The sequence below is a fragment of the Hemibagrus wyckioides genome, linkage group LG04 (genome assembly GCF_019097595.1).
Source record: "Hemibagrus wyckioides isolate EC202008001 linkage group LG04, SWU_Hwy_1.0, whole genome shotgun sequence".
NCBI classification, from domain to species: Eukaryota; Metazoa; Chordata; class Actinopteri; order Siluriformes; family Bagridae; genus Hemibagrus; species Hemibagrus wyckioides.
In genome coordinates this window covers 29,863,618-29,891,524 of record NC_080713.1, presented here as the reverse complement: position 1 = coordinate 29,891,524, position 27,907 = coordinate 29,863,618, and the positions used below count along the sequence as shown (strand labels likewise).

General features: G+C 41.9%; 1 protein-coding gene across 1 annotated transcript in view; it reads right to left on the bottom strand.

The window, feature by feature from the left end:
* LOC131351815 (uncharacterized) overlaps positions 1-27,907 on the bottom strand; it is a 226,357-nt gene that overhangs the window by 186,871 nt on the left and 11,579 nt on the right. The window contains exons 6-14 of the mRNA XM_058387420.1: positions 26,180-26,237; positions 25,682-25,892; positions 23,650-25,411; positions 22,190-22,363; positions 15,853-16,026; positions 13,977-14,135; positions 13,623-13,796; positions 1,315-1,488; positions 176-337 (exon numbers count right to left, since the gene is read on the bottom strand). Of these exons, the coding sequence (XP_058243403.1) occupies positions 176-337; positions 1,315-1,488; positions 13,623-13,796; positions 13,977-14,135; positions 15,853-16,026; positions 22,190-22,363; positions 23,650-25,411; positions 25,682-25,892; positions 26,180-26,237 (3,048 nt within the window). The remainder of the gene's footprint in view (positions 1-175; positions 338-1,314; positions 1,489-13,622; positions 13,797-13,976; positions 14,136-15,852; positions 16,027-22,189; positions 22,364-23,649; positions 25,412-25,681; positions 25,893-26,179; positions 26,238-27,907) is intronic.

Sequence of the window (27,907 nt, the reverse complement as noted above, 5' to 3'; positions counted from 1 at the left end):
CATGCTGTTTGGACTTTTAGTTCCAGTGAAGGGAAATTGTAATGCTACAGCACACAATGACATTTTGTACAACTTTGTGCTTCTGACTTCATGGTAACAGTTTGGGAAAGAACCACCTATGGGTGTGATCATCAGGGGTCCACAAACCTTTGATTATATATTATATCTAACTTACCTCAGTGTCTTTAGCTTTTGATCCTGCACTAAATCAGTGAGCAGCTTCACTCCTGATGCTCCAGGGTCGTTCCCTCTGAGATCCAGCTCTATCAGGTGAGATGATTTCAGAGCTTCAGCCAGAGCAGTGTATCCTTCCTCTGTTATACTGCAGTCTGAAAGACTAAAGATGATACACATCTGTTATTATTTAATCATGAACAAAGATCACAGCATAAAAGCTAACACTTTTTATTTTATAGTACTTAATTTGTTTACTACTTTAGCTGTGATATTTTTTTTAATCAAAAAACTGTTGAGTTAAATAACAAATGGCCAACTTATGTGCTTCATTTGCCATACATTTTTTACTTACTTGCCTTGCACCTACTTTATATTTTTGATTCTCTGTGGTTCTTTTCAAATTAATCTTTGTTGTTTGAAGTATAAAGATACACCGAAGACATTTACACCAACAAGGCATAACATTATGACCACCTGCCTAATGTTATGTTGGCCCTGGCATGCACTGTGTATTTGGACCCCTTTCTATCAGAACCAGCATTAACTTCTTCAGCAATTTGAGCAACAGTAGCTCGTCTGTTGGATTGGACCACACAGGTCAGCCTTCGATCCCCACATGCATCAATTAGCCTTGACCCTGTCGCCGGGTCACCACTGGTCCTTCCTTGGACCACTTTTGATATATACTGACCACTGCAAACTGGGAAAACCCCACAAGAGCTGCAGTTTTAGAGATGCTCTAATCCAGTCATCTAGCCATCACAATTTGGCCCTTGTCCTTATGCCTTACTCGAATCCTTGCCAAATCTTCCTGCTTCTGACACATCAACATTGAGGACAAAATGTTCACTTGCTACCTAATATATCCCACCCACTAACAGGTGCTATGATGAGGAGATAATCAGTCTTATTCACTTCACTTGTCAGTGGTCAGAATGTTATGCCTGATCGGTGTATATATTCATTATCTCAGCTTTTGGTAGTTTGCATGCATGTCAGAAACAGAATTAAAAATTAAAATAAAGAACGTTTTCATTAAAAGTTTAAAAGAGAGACTGTTCATTTAAGGTCACAGGGAGATACTGTACATAAGCAATGCATTTAGTAAAATACTCTTAAAAGAAAAGATAAACTGACCTGAGTTTCTCCAGTTCACAGTTTGGACTCTTCAGTCCAGCACAAAGCAGCTTCACTCCTGAGTCCTTCAGAGGATTACTGCTCAGATCCACCTCAGTCAGCTTGGAGGATTCTGAGCTGAGAACTGTGTGTAAAGCCCAGCAGCTTCTCTCTGTCAGGTTACACTCACTGAGACTGAAAGGAGAAAATGTCAGAGGAACTCAGAAAACACTGAATCCTTTGTGAACTTTTTTTTTCATTTATTTTATTTTATTTTATCAATTTTAATTCGATTACTCAAATTAATCAATATAATTTCATTGATATATTTTACCAGAAAGTGTACATAAATCAAGGGAATCACTAGACAAGAACTATTTCTGGCATGGATTGGGTAGTGTCAACAACACATTAAAACAATTTATTAGTAGTAGTATTATAACAACAGTATTACAAATACCTGAAACTACAGTAAATAGTTTCGTCACACTTCAGACAGGAAGTAGACGCATTTCCACACAAGTGCCAAAGAGCACACAATTGGGCTGATACTCAAACTACAAGTGTCAGTAACAATGCATCCATATTTAGAATGAAGATAGATAGATTAATCGTAGTAGTGCAAATTTGAAACACAGTTGTGGCTTAAACCATATTTACATCAGAATTTATATTACAGTACACACATGCAAATTGGTAGTAGATAATAAATATGAAGAACCTTGAGAATCTAGAATATAATGATGATAATAGTACTGTAGTGCAATGTGAAAGTGTTAGCACCTGTCACCCACAGGTGAGCAATTGTACAGTGTTATTGCAAATGGTAAAATTGAACTCCTGCAATGTTATCTGCAACAACAAATGATTGAACAGATGATTAACAAACACCGCTGACTCCATAGTGTACTGTAGAGTGGGTGGGATGGATTGTTCATGATAGAGAGCAGTTCGTTCAGTGGCCTCTTGTTCCGACTCAGACATCTTCCGGTTTGTGTCCAATGATAGATCAAGCCTTGCGAATTAGACTGTTAATCCTTCTGGCATCCATGGCACTTGCCACCACAGACTGAAGAAGAGCTCCAGCATCTTGTTACAAACATTGAAAGATCTGAGCTTCCTCAAGAAATAGAGTCTGCTCATTCTCTTCTTGGACACAGTATCAGGGTTGGTCCTCTAGTCCAGTCTGTCATGTATACTTCCTTAACCATGATGGTTATAGGCTTGATAAAAGTTTTAGTCCTGTTAAATTCCACCACCATCTTCTCGGTCTTCATCACATTTAGGAACAGGTAATTCCTAGTGCACCAGTCCACAAAGCTATAGAGTAGTCCCCTGTAGTCAAACTCCTGACCATCCCTAATAGACCCCACCACTGCAGAGTCATCAGAAATATTCTACAGGTGGCATGATTCAGAGTTCTACTGAAAGTCTGAGGTATACATATTGAGTAAAAATGGAAACAGGACAGTCCCCTGAGGTATTCCTCTGATGACCACTGTTTCTGACAGGGAGGCCCCCCAATTGCAACTGGGGCCAGGTAGTCAGCAATCCACTAGGTGGTGGATGAACATATTCTAAGCAGCTTCTCACTCAGCAGGAATGGTTGAATAGTGTTGAAGGTACTGAAAAAAAACAAAAAACATGATCCTCACAGTACCACTGCTGCCATCCAGGTAGGAGTGAGCATGCTGCAGCAGATAGATGACAGCATTGTCCATACTCACATGAGGCTGGTAAGCAAAGTGGAGATTTCACCAGGTGGGCTAAAACTCTTCCCTCCAACACCTTCATGACATGTGATGTCAAAGCAAGTGGACTGTAGTCTCTGAGCCCAGATGGGGTGGACTTAGGTTGTAGATGTACTTCAGGATACCAGACAGCAGAGTAGTGCAGGACTTAAGAACCCTGGGACTAATACCATCAGGGCCTGCAGCCTTACACTGATAAAGTCTCAACAGCTGTGTTCTCACCTGGTTGGCCTTCACAGTCAAGTAAGAGGATGTGGTCAGTCCAGGGGAGGGCACTGGGGGGTTGTGGTGAAGGATAAGCAAGCCTGTGTGGTGTTGCTGTGGATATGTATTTGGTGTCTGCAAAGCTGTGTTCCTGTGTGAGATGGCCCAGCATGGGATCCTGTGCTAAACCTGTTAAAAAACACATTCAGTTCGCTGGCTTTGTCCAAGCTGACCCCCTGCTGATGGTCCTTTATGTTGAAGCCTGTGATTTGCTTCATGCCCATCCACACATCCTTCAAGTTGTTTTGCTGAAGTTTACTATCCAGCTTCTTCTAGTACAAGTCCTTTCATTCCATCAGTTTTATTTTCAGTTGCTGCTGTTACTTGCTATGAGAAGTATTTTGGTTATTATTTTTTGTGATGGCTTTGTTAATACAAAATTCAAATTTTATTTGTCACATACATAATCATACACAGAATGATATGCAGTGAAATGCTTACACAACTGTTTTGTCCCTTGAAAAGGAAAAAGGAATAAGAACAGAAAATAGACAAGGATAAAATGTAAAATATAAAATACAAAATATAAAAACTACATTTTTTCACAGTAGGTAAAAATAAAATATGAATAAAATAAGGTAGGATATATTATGTATACAGAATATATGTATAGAATATGTATACAGAATATAGAATATGTATAAAAATGTAAAATGTAAACATATAAATAACAAAACTATATAAAGTGTAAATGTGCAATAAATGTGCAATGTGCAGACAGCAGCATTACGGGGTGGTCATGGAGTGAAGTGAGATAATGAGATGATGAGAAGTGTTATTGTCCATCTTTAAAGTGCAGATGTTCACAAGTCCTCTTTGTGTATAAACAGGAGCAGAATGCACTACATATATGTTTATGTTTTATGTATTTTGTATTGTGTACCTCACTCTTGTACAAATGTGCAAATTTACGGTGTGGTTGGTTGTGGTGTGTTCCAACACATGTGTGAAGAAAACATAGCAAGTCCAATCAGTTGAGTCCTATGTGTAGTTCTGGTTGAGAGACCCTATAGTCTGTGGGAAGAAGCTTCTCCTCAGTCTCTCTGTGTTGGCCTTCAGCAAGTGGAAGCGCTTCCCTGACCTCAACAGAGAGTAAAGTCCATTGTTGGGGTGGCTGAGGTCCTTCACGATCTTCCTGGCCTTGGTCCAGCACCGCTTGTTGTAGATTGAGTGCAGGTCAGGGAGCTTGGTAAGGATGATGTGCTCAGCTAATCCTACCACCCTCTGAAGTGTCTGACCAGCCGCTTCATCACTACTGTGGTCAGGGCTACAGGGCAGAAGTCATTGAGGGAAACAGAATGGGGTTTCTTTGGGACAGGAACAATGATGGACTCTTTGAAGCACATGGGGATTGCCGACTAGGTTAAGAAGGGTGCTAGCTGGTCAGTGCAGGCTTTGAGGTGCCATCTGGTCCTGCTGCTTTCCTGGTGTTCACTCTCCTGAAGACTCTCCTCACATCATATTTGGAGATGATGAAAGTGTTTCTGGTGTTGGCATTCTCTTCCTGTCTGCAGCCATTAGCATTAGCTGTAGCATTAGCTTTAGCTTTAGCATCAGCATCATCAGTTGCAGCCTCAAAGTGAGCGTAGAAGGTGTTCAGCTCATCTGCCAGAGACACGTCCACATTCATCATACTGGAGGTTGGTGCTTTATAGACTGTTATTGCCCTTAGTCCCTGCCACAGGCTCCTAGAGTAACCCTGATAGAGCTGTGACTCTAGTTTCCTCTCGTATTGCTGCTTCGCCTCTTTCACTGCTTTCCGCACCTTGTACATGTCACCCGACGCAAGTTCTGTATGGTAGGCAGTGGTGTGTGATCTCAAAGCATCGCGGATGGTCTTATCCACCCGGATGGTTTTCTGCACAGTATCATCTGCTAGTTTCCCGATGAATCCCACAACCAATATCGTAAACACATTGATGTCACCAGAGCTGCATCAGAACATGTCCCAGTCTGCGTCCTGTAGACCACCAATTGGTCCATCCAGCGTGTGAGCCGGAACTTCCTGCATGAGCCTTTGTTTATATTTTGGCATGAGGAAGATGGTGGCATGGTCTGATTTCCCAAACAGGGGGCGAGATTGTGCTTTGTAGCCATCTTTGACTGTTGCGTAGCAGTGGTCCAGTGTCCTTTCACCCCTGGTGGGGCAGATGATGTGCTAATAAAAGTTAAAGTCCCCCACCACAATAAGAACAGCGTCCCGGTGTTGAATCTGGTTCTGTGTGAGTGCCTCATGCAGCTCGCATAAAGCAGTGTCCGTGTCTGCCTGAGGTGGAATATAAACAGCGCTGAATATGACCGATATAAACTCCCGAGGAAGGTAAAAAGGATGACATTTGATGATCAATAGTTCCAGGTTGGGTGTGCAGGAGCGTGTGAGGGGAACAATGCTCACGCTGTTGCACAACCTACTGTTCACCAATAAACACACCCCGCCTTCCATTGACTTCCCCAACTCCAGTGTTCTGTCCATGCGGTGAACCGAGAAGAACCTGGCCGGCTGGATGGCGTGGTCCGGCACCGCTGGGTTCAGCCATGTCTCAGTAAAGCAGAGGAGATAGCAGTCCTGAAAGTCTCTCTGGAAGTTTACCCTGGCCCTGAAGTCATCAAACTTGTTTTCCAGTGACTGGACATTGGCTAGCAGGATGCTAGGCAGAGGTGTGTGGTGTGCACAGGCTCTCAGCCTGTTTTCCCGCCACTTCGGGTCGTGTCCTTTGTTCTTCCTCAGGGTTTCACTGGGCCAGCTTGGATCCGGGGTTAAAAATATTGAATTGTGAGTACATTGTATACCAATAGAAATAAGAGTATCTCTATCATACCTACTGCACTCCATTGTGAAGAATTTGCCGGTTTTAATTTACTGTAAGACAAGGAAAAAGGGGTCGGAGAAGTCGTGATGGCAGCCAACCTTACTGGCGCCATCTTGGAATTTCAGTGTGTTCAGATGGGAAAACGTGATGTATTTGGCCATTACAGAAGAGGTCCTCTCTAAAGTGGCCAAAGGAGTTTTGAACATTATTACTTCAGTAAGCTGTTTGGAAAACCTCAGGAGATTTGTTCATCATTGTCTGTACCTGCGTATGGATTATGACACAGTAAAAGCTGCGATCCTTTGTGCATATGAGCTTGTACCAGAAGCTTATCATCAGAGGTTTCAGAACTTCTGAAAGACACAGACAAAAACTTATGTTTGCTACATAGAAGGCTTTCCTTTTTGATAAGTAAACTGCAACTAGTAAAGTTAACAGTCAGTAGTCAATGAAGGAATTAAAAGGACTAAAATTATTGGCCAGAACAGGTTTCTGATTATTTGAATGAGTGCAAGGTTACCACTCTTTCCCAAGCTGCTGTGCTGGCTAATGAATTAATATTAGGGAGTACCACAGCAGACAGTGTGTTGACTCCTCAGAGGCGAACAGATCCACTTCCGTGCAGCCGTAAATCTGCCAGATGGTCTCCACCACCTCAGGGTGGAGCCACCACTCCCCGGTACCTCAGCATTTGTCTCGACAGGAAGTCTGCCTCCCGATTTATGTGGAATGAAAATTGCTCTCAGCAAAAGAAGACTGGTCTCTGCCCAGAGTAGAATTTACAGAGTACAACTTGAACGGAGGGCACAGATGCAGAGCACCCTGATGGTTGATATAAGCAACCACTATGGTGGTATCTGTGTACACCAAAACATGGAATCTCCTGAGGTGTAAAAGAAAGTGTTTCAGTGCTAGAAACACAGTCCTCATCTCCAGGCAATTTATGTGCCACAAGAATTGAGGGCCTTCCCAAATACCGTGGGTGGGGCGGCCATCCAAGACCACTCCCCACCCGAAAGTGAGGCATCCACTGAAGGAGTCCCGCGACAATGACATGCTTCTAGAGTGGTACCCAAGGTCAGAAACCGGGATCTTCCACATAAGAAGGGTACAAAGCCCGCAATTCATAACCCTTATGGCACTGAGGGAATGCCCACGGGGATAAAAGCCCACACCTCTGAGCCAGAACTAGAACGGCCTCATGTCAATCAGAACCAAAATGATAACATTGGCTGAGAGTCTCGATCTGGAAGGGGAACATGTTCCATGGCCCCTTTCTCAGAAGAGAGAGAAGTTCCTCTTGGAGGAACGTAGTTTGGGGTGGGGCCCCTGAAACACCATAGGCAGTGGGGTAGAAGTTAGGGAAAGCCTCACTATGGCTTTCCCTACTAAGGCACCAGGAACCCTAGCCCTCGGGCATCAGGATTCCTTCATGGCCCACCTGGACGAGGTGACAGATCTCAGGTCAGGTCTCACCTGACATGTCTGGGCCCGAGTGGGCTAGGGGTTTGCACTGAGGTGTAACAGTACAGGATCCTTGATCCCTGTAAGATTAAGCCACAGGTGCCTCTCCATGGCAACTAGCGCAGCCATTGAATGGCTTATGGCGCAAGTCATGTGCTTCATGGCTCAGGGCTCAGTCCTTCGCTGCAATCAAGCTCCCTCAGCATGTCAGCCTGGTAGGCCTTCAAAACCACAATGGCACCGGCTTGGGCCGCTGCCGTGTAGGCCTTCCCCCCCAAGGGCTGAAGTGGCTCTACACATTTTAGAAGGGAGCACTGGCCTCTTCCATGCCAGCGATGTAGGCAAGAGATAGCTCAAAGCATCTCTTCCATGTTGTGCATAACCATGTTCATCCAGCCCCAAAATGGCTGAATAATTAGAGGAAGCCAGGGAAAAAAGGAGCTCTGAATATGGGTTCTTCCAGGACCTTGATACCTCAGCATGGAGGTCCAGAAAAATTTAAGCTGTGGCCCAAAGTCAGGAAGTGGTCATCAAGCTTAGAATGGACAGTTTGGTCCCTTCAAACTGTGTTTAACAAGGTAAAGGAGGCTAATTTGATGCTATAGTATGCAAAATGTGAATTTGCACAGGTCACTGTGGTTTTGCTTGGGATGAGAGTTGATCATGGAACTGTTTGCCCATTGGAGGCTAAAATTAAGGCCATTCTTGACTTTCTTGTGCCCACAACCCAACGGGAATTACATAGGTTGATAGGAATTGGTTATTTCCCGAGGGTTTTGTAAAAATAATTCTTTGGTTATAGATTATCTACCTTTATTGTTGAGCCCCTCTACTACTTTCATGTAGTCTTGTGACTGTCAACTTGCTTTTAATGTCAACCTAGTGTATGTAATGTATGTAATTTATGTCGGACGAGGGACTGCATCTCTGAGATAATGTCCAGCAGCACAGGAGCACCACAGGGGACTGTCCTAGCCCCCTTCCTGTTCACTCTGTACACCTCAGACTTTACTTAAAACAGTCATGCCACATGCAGGAGTTCTCAGATGACACTGCCATTGTGGGTTGTATTAGGGATGGACAGGAGAGTGTATAAAGAAGCCTGATCAAGGACTTTGTGTCATGGTGCAATCGGAACCAGCTACAACTGAACATCACAAAAACCAAGGAGATGGCTATCGCCTTTCGATGGTCAGGGCCTCCTCTGTTACCTGTCTCCATCGAGGAAGATGATTGAAAGGGTCAGGTCATACAGATACCTGGGGCTACAGCTAGATGACAGGCTGGACTGGTCAGTGAACACTGACTATCTGTATAAAAAAGGTCAGAGCAGGTTGTTCTTCCTGAGGAGACTAGGATCCTTCAACATCTGCACAAAGCTCCTGCTGATGTTTTATCAATCAGTCATCACCAGTGTGCTTTTCTATGCTGTGTGCTGGGAAGGTAGCCTGAAATGCAGAGAGGCCAAGCGATTGGACACGGTGGTCAGGATAGCTGGTTCGGTGGTTGGTGTGGAGCTGGACTCTCTTGAGGAAGTGGTGGAAAGGAGGACTCTGAACAAAATGTTGTCCATCATGGCCAACCCGACCACCCACTGCACATAGTTTTCTGCAGACAGAGGAGTGTGTTCAGTGGAAGACTTCTGTCGCAAAGCTGCTCAACGGACCGACTTAGGAAATCCTTTGTTCCCAGAGCCATTCGGCTCGTCTGCTATGTTATGTGTAACTCTCTCATCTGTTAGATTCAAGGTCTACTCAGTTACTCTCACTATTGCATATCTTGCCATTACAATCAGACTCAATTTCATTGTTACTTTCATGCTGCTCTTTGCACAATTACTTTCCTATTTGAACAAATAATACCATTTGCACTGTCACTGTTACATATAAATTTTTTTTCTTTTTTTTCTTGTGATTTATATACTGTATTTAGTTGTCCCTGACTTTGCTAAATATTGAAGCTGGAAATTGATGCAAGTGGTGTGGGGATCAGATTCAAGATTCAAGATTCAAGAAGCTTTATATTACCACATATAGCTGACGCAGTACATAGTGAAATGAAACAATGTTTCTCCAGGACCTGGTGCTACATAAACATACAACATAAAGTTCAAACACAAAAGACACAGGACAGGAGTTTGTCTAAGCCACATAAAGTGCAAAGTGCATAACTAGGTGCAAACACCAGAGCAGCGTTGTTACAGGAAGATGAAAATTAAGTAAATCATCCGGGTTGCTACTAATCACAGAATCTTAATAAAAATCAGGTAATACACTATATTGCCAAAAGTATTCGCTCACCTGCCTTGACTCGCATATGAACTTAAGTGACATCCCATTCCTAATCCATAGGGTTCAATATGATGTCGGTCCACCCTTTGCAGCTATAACAGCTTCAACTCTTCTGGGAAGGTTCTGTCCACAAGGTTTAGGAGTGTGTTTATGGGAATTTTTGACCATTCTTCCAGAAGCGCATTTGTGAGGTCACACACTGATGTTGGACGAGAAGGCCTGGCTCTCAGTCTCCGCTCTAATTCATCCCAAAGGTGTTCTATCGGGTTGAGGTCAGGACTCTGTGCAGGCCAGTCAAGTTCATCCACACCAGACTCTGTCATCCATGTCTTTATGGACCTTGCTTTGGTCACTGGTGCACAGTCATGTTGGAAGAAGAAGGGGCCAGCTCCAAACTGTTCCCACAAAGTTGGGAGCATGGAATTGTCCAAAATGTCTTGGTATGCTGAAGCATTCAGAGTTCCTTTCACTGGAACTAAGGGGCCGAGCCCAACCCCTGAAAAACAACCCCACACCATAATCCCCCCTCCACCAAACTTTACACTTGGCACAATGCAGTCAGACAAGTACCGTTCTCCTGGCAACCGCCAAACCCAGACTCGTCCATCAGATTGCCAGATGGAGAAGCGCGATTCGTCACTCCAGAGAACGCGTCTCCACTGCTCTAGAGTCCAGTGGCGGCGTGCTTTACACCACTGCATCTGACGCTTTGCATTGCACTTGGTGATGTATGGCTTGGATGCAGCTGCTCGGCCATGGAAACCCATTCCATGAAGCTCTCTGCGCACTGTTCTTGAGCTAATCTGAAGGACACATGAAGTTTGGAGGTCTGTAGCGATTGACTCTGCAGAAAGTTGGCGACCTCTTCACACTATGCGCCTCAGCATCCGCTGACCCCGCTCCGTCAGTTTACGTGGCCTACCACTTCGTGGCTGAGTTGCTGTCGTTCCCAAACACTTCCACGTTCTTATAATACAGCTGACAGTTGACTGTGGAATATTTAGGAGTGAGGAAATTTCACGACTGGATTTGTTGCACAGGTGGCATCCTATCACAGTTCCACGCTGGAATTCACTGAGCTCCTGAGAGCGACCCATTCTTTCACAAATGTTTGTAAAAACAGTCTGCATGCCTAGGTGCTTGATTTTATACACCTGTGGCCATGGAAGTGATTGGAACACCTGATTCTGATTATTTGGATGGGTGAGCGAATACTTTTGGCAATATAGTGTATATTCTACAATTGAGAGAGAAGTGCTGGCATTACTTTTGGCTCTGCAGCACCTTTAGGTGTATGTAGGGTTAAGCTTATGGCCTGTACTGATAATAATCCTCTTGTGTTTTTATCAAGAATGTACAACCACAATCAAAGGCTAATGAGATGGTTTCTGATCATTCAAGAATAAGATTTGGAAATGAGACACAAAAAGGGTGTTTAAAACAAAATAGCTGATGCTCCTTCTAAAGTATAAAATATCCTAATAGGATAGTGGAAGTGCGTGTTAAATGCCACGTATTTTGGCATTGTGGCGTATTTTGATGTAGTTTGGATGTAGCCGCTTGCCCAATCCCGGCTGATAAGGGGATGAGCCACGTCGCACGGACACCGCCCTGGAAGAGCATCCAGAAGAAGTCTAAAACAATAAGAAAGAGAGAATGGTGCCATATCCACGGCACACTCACTGTTGTTGTATGCAAACTTTCCTCTGTTTATTGATTTGTGTTATCATGTTATGGCTGTATGCGTGTGCCATCTGGCTCATACACTGTGCAACATGTAGCAACGTAGACTGTCTAGACACCCTAGATAAAGGGTGTACTAAAGTTTGCAAGGGAAGCGCAGTGTAGATAGTTTTTTGATCTCACTTTTGTTTCTAGATAAGCAGGTATAATACAAAGTGTTGTTAGGGAAGTATGTTTTTGTATTGCTTGGTTTCTTTTCTTTACTCTACAGTAAGAGAAAATAAGCACTACAGCTCTGGAAAAAAAGAGACCACTGCAAAATAATCTGTTTCTTTTGTTTTTTTTTCTTCCAGGTTCATGTATAGGTGAGAACAGTTTTGTTTCATTTTTTGTGAACTGCTGACAATATTTCTCCTAAATTCAGAATATAACTATTGTTATTTAGAATGTATATTTAAAGGAAATGACAACACATCAAAATAACCCAAGATTATGCAGTATTTGTAGAGCTTTAATAACTCAAATTAAACAAAATGCAAATCATTTCTAAACAAATTGTGTTAATGCTTTGTCTAAATAACCTTAAGAAATCAGTATTTGGTGGAATAACCCTGATTTGCATGTGTTTTGGCTCCATGCTCTCCACCAGTTTCTCACATTGCTGTTGAGTAAATTTATACCATTATTTTTTGCAAAAAAGCAAATAGCTCAGCTACGCTTGATGGTTTGTGGCCATCCATCTTCCTCTTGATGACATTCCAGAGGTTTTCAATAGGGTTCAAATCTGGAGATTGGGCAGTGGTCTCTTATTTTTTTTTCCAAAGCTGTATGTATCATGTTGAGTTCATTTATTTTGTATAGGTTTACTGTGATTATCATTGTTTAGACCTGGTTGGTCTCCTTCCCCCACTGTCAGCTTGGTAAGACACCTGTTGCTGACCATGAGTCCCCCTAGGCCTATCTCGGGGTCATAACACTGCTGTGTCCTTCAAGTTCTTCCTTGTCACCAGACCTGAAGATATTCTTTTTCTTGTTCAATAGAACTTTCAGGTCACTGGTGATCCAAGGTCTATTGTTCAAATAGCAGCATATGGTTCTACTAGGGATAATGGGGTCATGACAAAATTTAATATAGTCAGTGATGCAATCTGTGATACAGTTCTGCAGGGTCTCACTGCCTTCCTGTGTCCACCTTCTCATTGTCTTTGTGGAGACAGGCTACAATACAGGAACTGCAGGAACATACTGAGGTGTTAAAAAGACAAGATGGTGATCAGAATTACTGAGTGGGGGTAGAGCAGTGGCTCTGTAAGCATTTTTGACATTTGCATAGAGGGGTCCTGTGTGCTAATTTCCCATGTAAAACAAACAGCAAACTGGACAAATTAAATATGGGATAGTAGAATCTAGATTAACATGGTTAAAAACTTAATTATCCAGAGTAGTTAGGCATATTGATGTGAAATCCAACAGACTTACAGGTTACACTCACTGAGCCTTAAAGAAGCTGCTGTATTACTGATTTCTGTTGGTTGGAATTTGGCTACAGGGGTTTTGATCCTTGGTAAAATCTAAACTGAGAGAACAGACCTAAGAGTCCAGGAGAAGGAAGTCCTCACTTCCATCTCAAGAACTTCCATCTAAATCTTGGAGATGATGCTGGATGTGTCTTATACAAGACCTCCACCTCAGATGACAAAATGGCAGCTACAGGACTGTTCTTTACAATATCTGTATTAATAATCATTTTGTCCTAACTTAATGATTGTCTTCTGCTGTTTAATATTAATGTTAAAATTACAAACGCAAACTACACTACATGACCAAGATCAGGTGTACAATCACATAATGGGAGAAACCACTGTGTAGTGTCTAAAAATCTCTCCTTAGTTGCTCCTCACACTACCCAGTTCCAAACTGTCTACTAGCAGTAAAGATGTTTAACAAACTTATAAATAAGATTTTTTTGGCGTACATGTAAGATATGAGCAAACATTTAGTCATTTCACAGTTGAAAGTGTTCTGTCTATAAAACCAGACTGACACTGAAACATCAAAATACTTACTTAATATTCTGTAATTTACAGTGTGAGTCTTTCATCAGAGCCGAGAGTTTCTCCACTTCTGAATCTCCTGTTTTCTTCCTGCTCAGATCCAGCTCTTTTAGGAGTAAAGGGTTTTTACCTACAGCTGAATTTAGCCAAGTACAGGCCTCCTGCGCAGCAGAGCTTTTCAACAACCTGCAAAAACATAATAATAAGAATAAAAATAAGTATAGTAATAAGAATAATAATAATTACTAGTCAAATAAATACAAAATTATAGTCAATTATCAAGTTTATCTAATTTGCTTCCGTTTTTTATTGCATTTATTTAATTTTAATATTCATGAAATTATTTTTGCTCGACTGAAGAATCACCTAAGTGTTGTCAGTTTGTAATGTTGGGTATCATCAAGTTTTTTCACTCCTGATGCTCCAGGGTCGTTCCCTCTGAGATCCAGCTCTATCAGGTGAGATGATTTCAGAGCGTCAGCCAGAGCAGTGTATCCTTCCTCTGTTATACTGCAGTCTGAAAGTCTAGACAAAAATAGGAATAAGTTCATTTCTATAATCACATACAACTATTTCCAACAACATTATTTTTTAAGAAACAAACAAATTTATGTTATAAATTTAATTTAAATCATAATTTAAAAAATCATAATAATAATAAAACATCTGCTTTTGGCCATAACTTAGTCTTGGCCAGTTCTCACCCATCCTACACACAGCTACCAACCTGGGAGGGCAAAGACTATCAGATGTTGCAACCTCAGGGGGTGGCAAAACACATGGGGAGGAAAGCCCAATCTACTCACTTCTGCATGAGTAAGCTTGCAGACGCTCATCACTGGCTAGTTTTACTGTGATTAATAGGAGTAAGGCCATCCCTCCATCAGAGCATGGCCAATCTCATGATCTCTGGATGATAGTATGAACACATTTCTGTTGCCCCCCCTTTGGAAGTCCAGCCAAGGTAAATCCCAAGACAAATAAGGTAGGGAATTTGTCCAATTTTCCTATTCTGTTCATTTGCCAAGGGAAGGGTGAATGCTATTACATGCATCTGTGAAGCTAATGTAAATAATAATAATAATAATAATAATAATAATAATAATAATTAATAATAATAATCTTTATTTTTTTCAAACTCATCTTGTGTCACATGGCAGTGTAACACACCATTACAATTTGAAATTGTGTTTTTCTTTGCTTTGTCACATGTTAGTTTATTAAATATAATATATTGTTTAAGTGTATATATACTTTATACAAACTCTAGCATGATATACAAATAGCCCTTTTGGTTTAGCTCTGAGTAAAAAGAGGTGTTGGTGTAGGGTGAGCAGAATTGCAAATTTGTATTTGTGTTTTTGTTTGGTTTTGTTATTAAAAAGGTAGAAAATATGTTAATTTACGTTTGAGTTGACATCTGTTTTAGCAGACACAACAAAGCTCAGTGATAAACCAGTCACAGTGGGTGCATTTGGACCTGTTACACATACATGAGTACACAGACACCCAACATTGACTAGAGTCAATGTGATATCTGTTCCAGCCAGGAAGTAAAGTCATTTTATTCTCTAAGATTTCTAGGCACAGATGTGCCAAAACTAGGCTTATACTAAAATGTATGATGGTTGAGAATTTTCACTGTATAGTAACAGGCCAGATTAAACAAGTATTTAAGTCATATATAAAAATGACCAATCACAGCAGTGGGAACATGCATCTTATTTCTGTTCCCAAAGTCCAAAAATTCAGTTTAACACAGTATATCTCTGAAACAAGCAATAGCAAACCATGAGCGTGTATTGTTACTGAGTGTACTCCGAATGAACACACACTCACAAGCAGAATATTCTCTACATGCTCGATTTACTGTTTAGTTTTGTGTATGCTCAATTCCCAACATCCACCTCCCTATATAGACAGTGCCTACATAATGCTGTATGGAAGAGAATAAACAATATATATATTCTTTAATGATGACTCCACTTAAACTTATTTTTATTTTAGTAATAATTAACAAGTAATACATATTACGGATGACATATTAAGCTATAATATAACATTAGTGCTCATTTGTCTTGTATTGGTTTTGTCTTAATCTTGATTTTACTGTAATCACATAACCACCATCATTGTGGTATGTATTTAAGTTGTAACAAGAAATAATCTAATATTATTAGTAGTAGTAATAAGAGTAGCAATGGCAGTATGTATCTGCTTATATGGGTTTATACCACTGTACCTTAATATCTTCAAATTACAGCATGGATTCTTGAGTCCTTCAGATAATTCCATGACACCTGAATTCTGTAGGCTGTTTTCACTCAGGTCCAACTCAGTTAGAAAACTGGGCTGTGAACTGAGGACTTCTGCCAGAGATATACAGCTTTCCCTCATTAGGCCACATTTAATAAGCCTGAAAACAAAAAAAGATCAGACAAGCCATTAATTTTCAGATGAGTTCAAAAACACACTGCATGTAATGTAATAATGGCAATAGATACTAATCAACCGTTAAATAGCAAAGTAAAAAAGATATTAGTCTACAGTATTTCACACCTCACAAGGAATAAATTCAAATATTAGTAATAAGTCAAATATTATTATGGTTACTTTTCTCAAAAAAGTCATTCTTGATGCCGTATGCAGCAAACTGCAATCTCCGGAGGATGCAGCATCCGAAATGAGATGCAGAGAATATATAACACTGTATAACAGTGCGTTGTGTCACAGGCTCTTGTAACGAACATGAATAAAATTACATTACATATAGCAAAAAAACACATTAACACAATTCAGTCTCACAAGTTTCCTTTCACTGCAGCAAAAAAAAAAAACACAGTCCACCCCGATGATCTGGAATGAAGGCAAACTGTTTTGTGAAAAAGAAAACCCAAAAGCATAAATGTGTTTTGTGTTTTAAGTAGCAGTCATGGGCAGGGGCCTAGACGACCCAAACCCTGGTTAAAGAATCTGGCTCTTGGGACATGGAATGTCACTTCACTGACTGGGGGGAAGGAGCCTGAGCTGGTGGGGGAGGCTGAGCAGTACAGGATAGAGATAGTCAGGCTCACCTCCACGCACAGCCTGGGCTCTGGAACCCAACTCCTTGAGAGAGGTTGGACCCTTTACTACTCTGGAGTACCTCATGGTGATAGGCGGCGGGCTGGGGTGGGCTTGCTTATAGCCTCCCAGCTCAGCCACCATGTGTTGGAGTTTTCCCCAGTAAACGAGAGGGTGGTTTCCCTGCGCCTTCAGGTGGGGGATAGGGGCCTCACTGTTGTTTTGGCTTACGGGCCGAACAGCAGTGTGGAGTACCCAACCTTCTTGGAGACCCTATGAGGGGTGCTGGAAGGTGCCCCGACTGGGGACTCCATAGTTATACTGGGGGACTTCAACGCCCATGTGGGTAATGACAGTGTTACCTGGAGGGGCGTGATTGGGAGGAACGGCCCCCCTGATCTGAACTCGAGTGGTGTTCTGTTATTGGACTTCTGTGCTAGTCACAGACTGTCCATAACGAACACCATGTTCAAGCATAAGGGTGCCCAACAGTACACGTGGTACCAGGACACCTTAGGCCGGAGGTCGATGATCTACTTTGTGGCCATGTCATCTGACCTTTGGCCATATGTCTTGACTAGGGTGAAGAGAGGGGCTGAGCTGTCAACTGATCACCACCTGGTGGTGAGTTGGATCCGCTTGCAGAGGAGGATGCCGGACAGACTTGGCAGACCCAAACGTATTGTGGGGGTCTCTTGGGAATGTCTGGCTGAACCCTCTGTTAGGGAGGTCTTCAACTCCCACCTCTGGGAGAGTTTCGACAAGATTCCAAGGGAGGTTGGGGACATTGAGTCGGAGTGGACCATGTTCTTCTCCTCCATTGTTGACGCAGCTACCAGGAGCTGTGGCCATAAGGTCTCTGGTGTCTGTCGTGGCACAAGAATCCCCAAACCCGGTGGTGGACACTGTAAGTAAGGGATGCTGTCAAGCTGAAGAAAGAGTCCTATCGAGCCTGGTTGGGACTCCAGAGGCAGCTGATGAGTACCGGCAGGCCAAGCGAGCTGCAGCCCGGGTGGTTGTGGAAGCAAAAACTCGGGTCTGGGAGAAGTTCGGGGAGGCCATGGAGAAGGACTATTGGTTGGCCTCGGGGAAATTCTGGCAGACCGTCCGGCGCCTCAGAAGGGGTAAGCAGCTCTCTGCCAGCACTGTGTATGGTGCTGGCGGAGAGTTGCTGACCTTGACTGGGGATATTGTCGGAAGGTGGAAGGAATACTTCGAGGATCTCCTCAATCCTACTGACACACCTTCCGTAGAGGAAGCAGAGGCTGAGGACTCAGAGGTAGATTCATCCATTACCCAAGCTGAAGTCACTGAGATAGTCCAGCAGCTCCTTGGTGGCAAGGCGCCGGGAGTGGATGAGATTCGCCCTGAGTACCTTAAGTCTCTGGATGTTTTGGGGCTGTCTTGGCTGACACGTCTCTGCAACATAGCATGGCAGTCAGGGACAGTGCCTCTGGACTGGGCAACCGGGGTGGTGGTCCCTCTTTTTAAGAAGGGGGATCGGAGGGTGTCTTCCAATTATAGGGGGATCACACTCCTCAGCCTCCCATGGAAAGTATATTCCAGGGTACTGGAGAGGAGAGTCCGACCTTTAGTCGAACATCGGATTCAGGAGGAACAATGTGGGCTTTGTCCTAGTCCTGGGACACTGGACTCTATATCCTTCACAGGGTGCTTGAGGGTTCATGGGAGTTTGCCCAACCAGTCCACATGTGGTCCGTGGCCCTCTGTTAAGGGCTGTTCGGTCTCTGTATGACCAGAGCAGGAGCTTGGTTCGCATTGCCAGCTGTAATTCACATCTGTTCCCAGTGCATGTTGGACTCCGGCAGGGCTGTCCTTTGTCACCGGTTCTGTTCATTATTTTTATGGACAGGATTTCTAGGCGCAGCCAGGTGGTGGAGGGAGTCCAGTTTGGGGACCATAGGATTTCGTCTCTGCTTTTTGCAGATGATGTTGTCCTGTTGGCGCCTTCGAGCCAGGACTTACAGCGTGCGCTGGGGCAGTTCGCAGCTGAGTGCGAAGTGGCTGGGATAAGGATCAGCACCTCCAAATCTGTGGCCATGGTTGTCGACTGGAAAAAGGTGGTTTGTGTTCCTTCCTCAAGTGGAGGAGTTTAAGTATCTTGGGGTTTTGTTTACAAGTGAGGGAAGGATGGAGCATGAGATTGACAGTCGGATTGGTGCAGCGGCAGCAGCAATGCGGTCTATGTACTGGTCTGTTGTGGTGAAGAAGGAGCTGAGCCAAAAGGCGAAGCTCTCAATTTACCAGTCAATCTACATTCCTACTCTTACTTATGGTCATGAGCTTTGGGTCATGACCGAAAGGACGAGATCCCGGATACAGGCGGCCGAAATGAGTTTTCTTCGCAGGGTGGCGGGCGTTCCCTTAGAGATAGGGTAAGGAGCTCTGTCACCCGGGAGGAGCTCGGAGTAGAGCCGCTGCTCCTCCACATCGAAAGGGGCCAGTTGAGGTGGCTTGGGCATCTGTTTCGGATGTCTCCTGGACGTCTCCCAGGGGAGGTATTCTGGGCATGCCCAACCGGGAAGAGACCCCGGGGAAGACCCAGGACACGCTGGAGGGACTATGTCTCTCAGCTGACCTGGGAACGCCTTGGAATTCCCCCGGAAGAGCTGGAGGAAGTGGCTAGGGAGAAGGAAGTCTGGGCATCCCTGCTTCGACTGCTGCCCCCACGACCTGGCTACGGATAAGCGGGAGACAATGAATGAATGAATTTTGCTACAGGCACATGACCATTCATCTCAGGAGTATGACAGGGTACTCAACTATAGGAATTTGCAAGAAGAGATAAAATACTCATTTTGCTGCCCACATTAAGCTCTTAATTACTCACAAAGTGGCAAGAGGTGGTGCCATCCTCATGAGTGGCACACCTACCAGGGAAGAATGACTTCAAGAGTAAGGAATTTCTTAGTGTTCCTTCCAATGCTCCACAATATCCTCAGTAGAGGTCAACACTTCACACATGCTTAGCAAATGTTAAGTTCAACATTTAATTTCATTTTATTCAACTTATCTGTATAGTGCATTTAACAATGGTCATTGTCTCAAAGCAGCTTTACAGAAATATAGAAACAGATAACAAAAATGATAAAGTTAACTTAATATTTATCCCTGATGAGCAAGCTTGAGGCAATGGTGGCAAGGAAAAACACCTTGAGATGATCTGAGGAAGAAACCTTGAGAGGAACCAGGCTCAGAAGAGAACCTCAATCATTTTGGTGACACTGGACAATAAATAATGTAAGTGTAAATAATGTCCTCTCTTCAACAGTTTATAGTCAAGTAGATTTTGTGCAACCAAAAGCTCTTAAGGAACTAATAGGTCAGTGTAATTTCTGAGTTCATTATAGACCTAACACTAATTCCTCCTGAAGTCTTCAAATGTTCACTGATGAAGACCTGAGCACAAAGCTGACTGTCCTTATATGCAACTTTACAAAAGCCTTTATAAACATCACTGTGTTTGAACAAAGTATTTCATATTGATACTGGCTTGCAATATATCTACATTACATATATTTCTCTGCACAGGCTGTTAATTGTACCTCTCCATGTATTACCATTTATACATCAGAATGAGGAAACTGGTTCATTGATTTTGACTGTGGAATGGTTGTTGTGTTTGAGTATTTTTGTAACTGCTGATCTCCTTGAAATTATATACACCATCTTTAGGGTTTACTAGTGATGCAATAAAGAAAAAACATCCAGTAAGTAGATGGTCTGCAGACAAAAATACCTTGTTCATGAGAGTTTTAAAGGTTACTTCTAACATAATAATGCACCATGTCACAAAGCAAAATTTGTACATTCTCTCTAGAACAGTAGCTGAAAGACTTCATATGTGTGATGATTTTATTGGCCAGGATCTGATCACTGAGCCTTTTCCTGAAGTACTCCTCTTTCTGAGGATCACTGAACCCTCGTACCTCTGTTACCTGGTGAGAATACTCAGGAGGGACTGACTGGCTGCTCCTGGTCGAGTGGTTATCCAGAGGAGAGCAGAGGGAAGCAGATTCCCCTTGATGAGGTTTGTTAGCAGAACCTCCAGTGAGACAGAAATCCGCCAGTGTTCTGGAAATTTAATAAGTGTTCACTCATCCAGACTATCAAAGATTAAAAGTAGTTGTAGGCATGGCTGTCTGTTACTTCCAAGTCCTTAAAGGGTAATTCCACTTTCAGAACAACAATTTAAAAATCATTTACTCACCCCTTCATCATCCAAGTTGTGCCTGTCATTCGTAAAGAAATGATGTTTTTTAAAACCGCATTTAAGGATTTTTCTCCATATAGTGGACTTCAACGGTGCCTCTGAGTTTGAACTTCCAAAATGAAGTTTAAATGCAACTTCAGAGGGCTCTAAACGACCCCAGCCGAGAACTTTATTAATTCCAGGAGGAAACTGCTTAAATGTTTAGGGTCCATTACAAACTAAGGTGTACAATGTTGTACAAAGGATGAAGAAATAATAGGTAAATTAAGGTAAATGAACAGAGAGCAACTGAAACAGGCTGCGGCACGCTCGTACACGTGCACAATAGATTTAAAACAATTTCCACATCCAGGGTACACACACCAATGGAGCATTTTAAACAAAAAAGACGGACACAAAGACATCCCCCACCCTGACGCCCCCACAAAGACGCCCCCACCCTGTGCGGGGCTCGAACCCGGACCTCGGTGGTGGTGCGTGCACCAGCACGCCATGGAGACAGACCCACACACAGGATTCCATGAAGCACAGCTTTTATTCATGCAGACAGACAGACATGGGGAAGACTAACCTAATCACGTAAACTACATAACACCAACTAAACTGAAATAAACAAAACCTTTATCATGAACTAGGACATGACTTTAACCAGGACAAAGTACATTAAACAATAAACAATGACCAACAAAGACAAGTACACAAGGATCCATATTTAAAGGGATACACATTCTGGTTAATTGGGAACATGTGACACAACAGGGTAGGAGACCAATGGGAAAGGCATGGCACAAAATACAAACAAAGAAGCAGGCTTCCAAGTTTCACCTGTCAGCACCCTCTCTGGGCCTGGCAGGGAACTATCCAGCTGTTCCTGACAGACATATAACTTTGTGTCATTCCACACGCAACAACTTCGGAGCGGTCTTCTTCTTCTCTACGCTTGTAAACACTAGCGCTGTAGTTCTGCATAAATCACTTGTGACCTATTACAAAATATGACAGGAACATCTTGGATGACGATGTGGTGAGTAAATGATTTCAAAATTGCTGTTCTGAAAGTGGAATTGTCCTTTAATTATAGGGGAAAAACTGATGAATAAGGCTCATCAGACTGAAGTTTTCCTCCTTCACTAACTTCAGCTCTCTAAAGGGAAGTGGAAACAGGAAGAGGATGTCTTGATTTGCTTTTCCTTCAGCCCAGTCTTGCTGAATTTCACATGTACTTCCTCCATGGCTCTAAACGTGTAAAAGAAAGTTTACTAAGTAGGAAAAATGAACTGACCTGAGTTTCTCCAGTTTACAGTTTGGACTCTTCAGTCCAGCACAAAGCAGCTTCACTCCTGAGTCCTCCAGAGGATTACTGCTCAGATCCACCTCAGTCAGCTTGGAGGATTCTGAGCTGAGAACTGTGTGTAAAGCCCAGCAGCTTCTCTCTGTCAGGTTACACTCACTGAGACTGAAAGGAGAAAATGTCAGAGGAACCCAGAAAACATTAAACCCTTCATGAACACAGACAAAAAAATAAGATATAAAAGCACTGATATACACAGTCAGTCTGTGACAGATTAAATGTCTTATTATTGTCTATGTTATTTAGAATTAATTTATAATTTATTTATAAAGAAGATTGTGTTTAATAAATTATCTGATCAGAATAGCTTCCAACTGCTAATGTGAAAAATGTGGAAAAATAAAGGCTTACAATTTGCCACTCTAGAATCAGAAGTAATAACCTGCTAGTGGAAAGAAGCCTGAAGATTTTTTATTCATTTTTAAAAGTTATATTTTATTTTAACAACAAAGGAACAGCAACAACAACAACAACAACAACAACAACAACAATAATAATAATAATAATAATACTTATTATTATTATTATTATTATTATTATTATTATTAGTTTTCTCTTATTGATGCATAGAAACGAAGTTATTTTTAAATACACACACACACACACACACACACACAGGATGATGTACTTTATCCTTTTAATATTTCATGGTTTTCAGTCCTTTGCATTGAGCATTAATCACTTTAGTATGTCCAGATCACTGTTATTTCCTGTTTATCTGTTTATTAGCAGTAAGAAATGCATTACATGCTGTCACCATTAGATATTGGTATCAGACTATTATTTCTGAGTAAATAAGTGTCAAAGAGCACAGAATTGGTCTGATTCTCAAAATACCAGTCAGTATCAGCAACAATACACCCTTATTTAGGATAAATTAATTACCCAGAGTAGTCAGTATATAGTCTACTGCAGCTCTGTTGTAACAGAGAAAGGTACAGAGAAAGATAAACCAGTCATTCTTATCCGTCTCCACAATGAGCCAAGCTCATTGGAGATGATGTTCATGTCTAATGATTTGGATACCTAGCTATTACAATGTATTACAAAGAACTTGAGCTATAACCACTGTGTGTATATTTTATACACACACTACTGAAACTGCTCATCACATATGTCTAACATACAGTTTTAAACTGAGAACCTATAATTATATATTTCATACACACATCTCAGTCTCAGTCTGTAAATTTGTAGTGTTATTGTTTGGATGAGTTTATTGTGCACATCAGGTCTTATGTTGCTCTTGTGTTAAGTCTTAGTCCTCCCTGTTGCTCTTGAGCTGTGGCTGTTTTGACCCCACTTTGGGATTAATAAAGTAAACCTTATTAAATCCAGTCTACAACTCCCCTCATTCCTTACAAGCTAACAGAGAAACAGGTTTTACTTACAGAACTGTTGTAGCTTGCTGGACGACTGGTAACAGTCTCTTAAAACATTCATCTGATCTTATAAACTTCTGTAGGTCAAACACTTCCAGATCCTCCTCTGATGTCAGCAACACAAAGACCAGAGCAGACCACTGAGCAGGTGAGAGTTCAGCTTCAGAGAGACGACCTGAGTTCGTGTAGCTTTGGATCTCTTTCACCAGTGAATCATCATTTAACTCGTTCAGACAGTAGAACAGATTGATTGATCTCTCTGGAGATGGATTTTGTTCGAACTTTAACTTGATGTACTTAACTATGTCCTTTCGGCAGTCAGAGCTGCTTCCTGTGTGTGTCAGTAGACCTCGAATGAGCTTCTTATTAGACTCCACTGAGAGGCCCAGAAGGAAGCGGAGGAAAAGATCCAAGTGTCCACTGTCACTCTGTAAGGCCTGGTCCACTGCACCCTTGAGGAAGTCAGACATTTCTGATGTGTTGAAAAGACCAGACAGATCAGTGGTTTGTTCATTTGTTTGATTTTTGTCAATGAAGCAGAGAAACGCATATAATGCAGCCAAAAACTCCTGAACACTCAGATGTACAAAGCTGAACATCTTCCCCAGGTGGAGTCCAGACTCTGTTCTGAAGATTTGGGTACACACTCCTGAGTACACTGCCACTTCACTGACATCAATGCCACACTCTCTCAGGTCTTCCTCATAGAACATCAGGTTTCCTTTATCCAGCTGTTGGAAAGCCAGTTTTCCCAAAGCCAGGATACTGTCTCTGATCTTCTGTGGATCAGGGTCATATTTCTGACTGTACTTTTGCTCCTTGTGTTTGATCTGAAAGATCAGGAAGTGTGTGAACATTTGAGTCAGAGTCTTGGGGATCTCTCCACTCTCTGCTTCACCCAACATTCTCTCTAGAACAGTAGCTGAGATCCAGCAGAAGACTGGGATGTGGCACATGATGTAGAGACTTCTTGAAGACTTCATGTGTGTGATGATTTTATTGGCCAGGATCTGATCACTGAGACTCTTCCTGAAGTACTCCTCTTTCTGAGGATCATTGAACCCTCGTACCTCTGTTACCTGGTCTACACACTCAGGAGGGATCTGACTGGCTGCTCCTGGTCGAGTGGTTATCCAGAGGAGAGCAGAGGGAAGCAGATTCCCCTTGATGAGGTTTGTTAGCAGAACCTCCATTGAGGCTGACTCTGTCACATCACTCAACCTCTCATTGTTCTGGAAATTTAGAGGAAGTCGACACTCATCCAGACCATCAAAGATGAAAAGTAGTTTGTAGGCATGGCTGTCTATTACTTGCAAGTCCTTAATTATGGGGAAAAACTGATGAATAAGGCTCATCAGAGTGAAGTTTTCCTGCTTCATCAAATTCAGCTCTCTAAAGGGAAGTGGAAACAGGAAGATGATGTCCTGATTTGCTTTTCCTTCAGCCCAGTCCAGAATGAACTTCTGCACAGAGACTGTTTTTCCAATTCCAGCTACTCCTTTAGTCAGCACACTTCTGATGGACTTGTCTTTAAAGAGCTCATTACATTTGATGGGTGTCTCCTCTGTTGCTGGTCTCCTGGACACTGTCTCAATCTGTCTCACCTCATGTTCATTATTGATGTCTCCACTCCAACTCTCTGTGATGTAGAGCTCTGTGTAGATCTGATTCAGAAGTGTAGATGTCCCATGCTGTGAGATTCCTTCATTAATTCTTTTATATTTATTTAGAAGTCCAGATTTGAGCTTTTGCTGATACACAGAGGCCATCTCTAACAAACAGAACAATGTCATGGTCAAAATTGTAATGTATGGACAATATACTCAATGTTAAATTTAATATTGGTCAAAAACTGGATTATATTCCTAATAAATACATCAGAAAGATATAAAAGAACCAGAACACTAGGATTCTCCCTGAGTCATGTGTTTGTTGTAAAACTGTATTCATTAGATTATAATCAGTAGGATAATATGGACCAGTGGTCCAGTGTGTTTCCATTAAAGTGATAAAATGTTGTAATAATCAGAAGCTCTCTTACTGATCTGCAGGGTGTGAGCGAGATCTTTCTGCTTCATGTTCTTCAGGATGTACAGTGTGATCTTCAGCACACCCTCTCTAACACAGTGCAGATCCTCTTCCTCTGCCTCTTCCTCCCCCCTCTCAGAGCATGCTGGGTTATCAGCACTAAGTAGCTTCTCGAACCTGTTCAGCTCATTCTTCAATACAGTGATGAATTTATGCTGCAGCTCCTAATTAAAAAATATAATAAAATAAAATCACAAAAAAAAATACTACTGTGCTCTTAAGTTCTGAATTGTAATTGGTCAGTAGGCATCAGAACAGAGGTATTTATAATTTGAGTCAGAAGTCAACAGATTACAACAGATTTTTTGATTACTCATAAACGTTTGGAGAACTATAATCAACTTTAATCTAATTTTTCAAATTAACAAAAATGTACAATAACTAATTAATCAAGAAACGTGAATGTGCCTAATGTATTATTTAAGTACCCTCTTACACAACATAGACATACCTTGAATATGGACTCCACTGAATTTCTGTGGATGATTTTTGAGTTCTGTTTTGGGGCTCTAGGGATAAACAAAATATAATTTTTACATTTATAGCACCACACATTTTACAGCTCAAATTCACTCAGTTTTCATGAAAAATATATATGTATACATTTCTGCTCAAATGTTTGCATACCCTTAAAGAAATTGTTAAACATTGCCATTTATTTGGAAAATATGACAGATAATGCTAAAGATTTTTTTCATATTCAAGTATAATGGTCAAGTGAAGTCATTAATTTGCACATTGTTGTTTGACTCCTTTTTAAAACCTAATGATAATTGAAATTACCCAAACAACCCTGATCAAATACTTCCCTGATTACATATCCTTGAATGTTTGGCCACATTATAAAAACCCAGAGGTTTAAATGGCTAGTGAAGGGAAGTTTCCACAACTGTGACTCATTGTAACTGTAACTAGTGTCTGTGCATAAACAGTGTGTGAGTTTCTCAGCTCATGAGGTGATGCACTGACTCTAGCTAGATACTGCACCATGGAGAAGACAAAAGAACTGCCAATGGACCTGCGTAATAAAGTAGTATAAAAACATATAAGAACACTTGAAAATGCCAGTCAGTACTATTCAAACTCTGATAAAGAGGTGGAAAATAAGAGGTTCTGTTGATACTAAGCCTCGGTTAGGTAGATCAAGAAAGATTTCACCCACTACTGCCAGAAGAATTGTCCAAGATGCAAAGAAAAACCCACAAACTACTTTGAGAGAAATACAGGCTGTTCTGGAAAAAGTGGTGGTGTTGTTTCAAGGTACACAGTAAAGAGGTACTTGAACACAAATGATCTGCAAGGTCCAGTTGCCAGGAGAAAGCCGTTATTGCACCTATGCCACACAAAGTCCAGCTTTCAGTACGGCAGAAAGCACATAGACAAGGCTCACAGCTTCTTGAGCCCAGTCATTTGGAGCGATGAGACCAAAACTTTTTAGTCACAACCATATACGCTATGTTTAGAGAGGATTCAACAAGGCCTATGGTTAAAGTAAACGATCCCCACTATAAAGCATGGTGGTGAATCCCTAATGTTTTGGGGCTGTGTGAGCTCCAGTGGCACAGGGAAATGAGTCAGAATTGATGGCAAGATGAATGCAGCATGTTATCAGAAAATACTGGCAGACAATTTGCATTCTACAGCACAAAAGCTGCACATGGGATGCTCTTGGATGTTCGAACATGACAATGATCCAAAGTACAAGGCCAAGTTGACCCTTCAATGGCTACAGCAAAAAAAATTGAAGGTTCTAGAGTGGCCATCACAGTCTCCTGATCTCAATATCATTTAGCCACTTTGGGAAGATCTCAAACGTGCACTTTGTGCAGGACAACCAAATAATGTACAGAAATTGGAGGCATTTTGCCAAGAAGAATGGGCAGCTCTACCAACAGAAAGAATTGAGGACCTCATGCACAATTATTACAAAAGACTGCATGTCATTATCGATGCTAAAAGGGGCAATACACAATATTAAAAACTAAAGGTATGCAAACTTTTGAACAGCAATTATTTCCTCATTTTCTTTATTGTCATGTTTTGTTTGTATATTGTGCCATTCTGTTATGTCTTACATATGAACTTGAGTCCTATAAGAAATAAAGTAAATTTGTTTTGGCTTCTTTCTCATGTTTTCTTAAAAAATGGTCTTCACATCTTGCAAATTCTACCAAGGTAT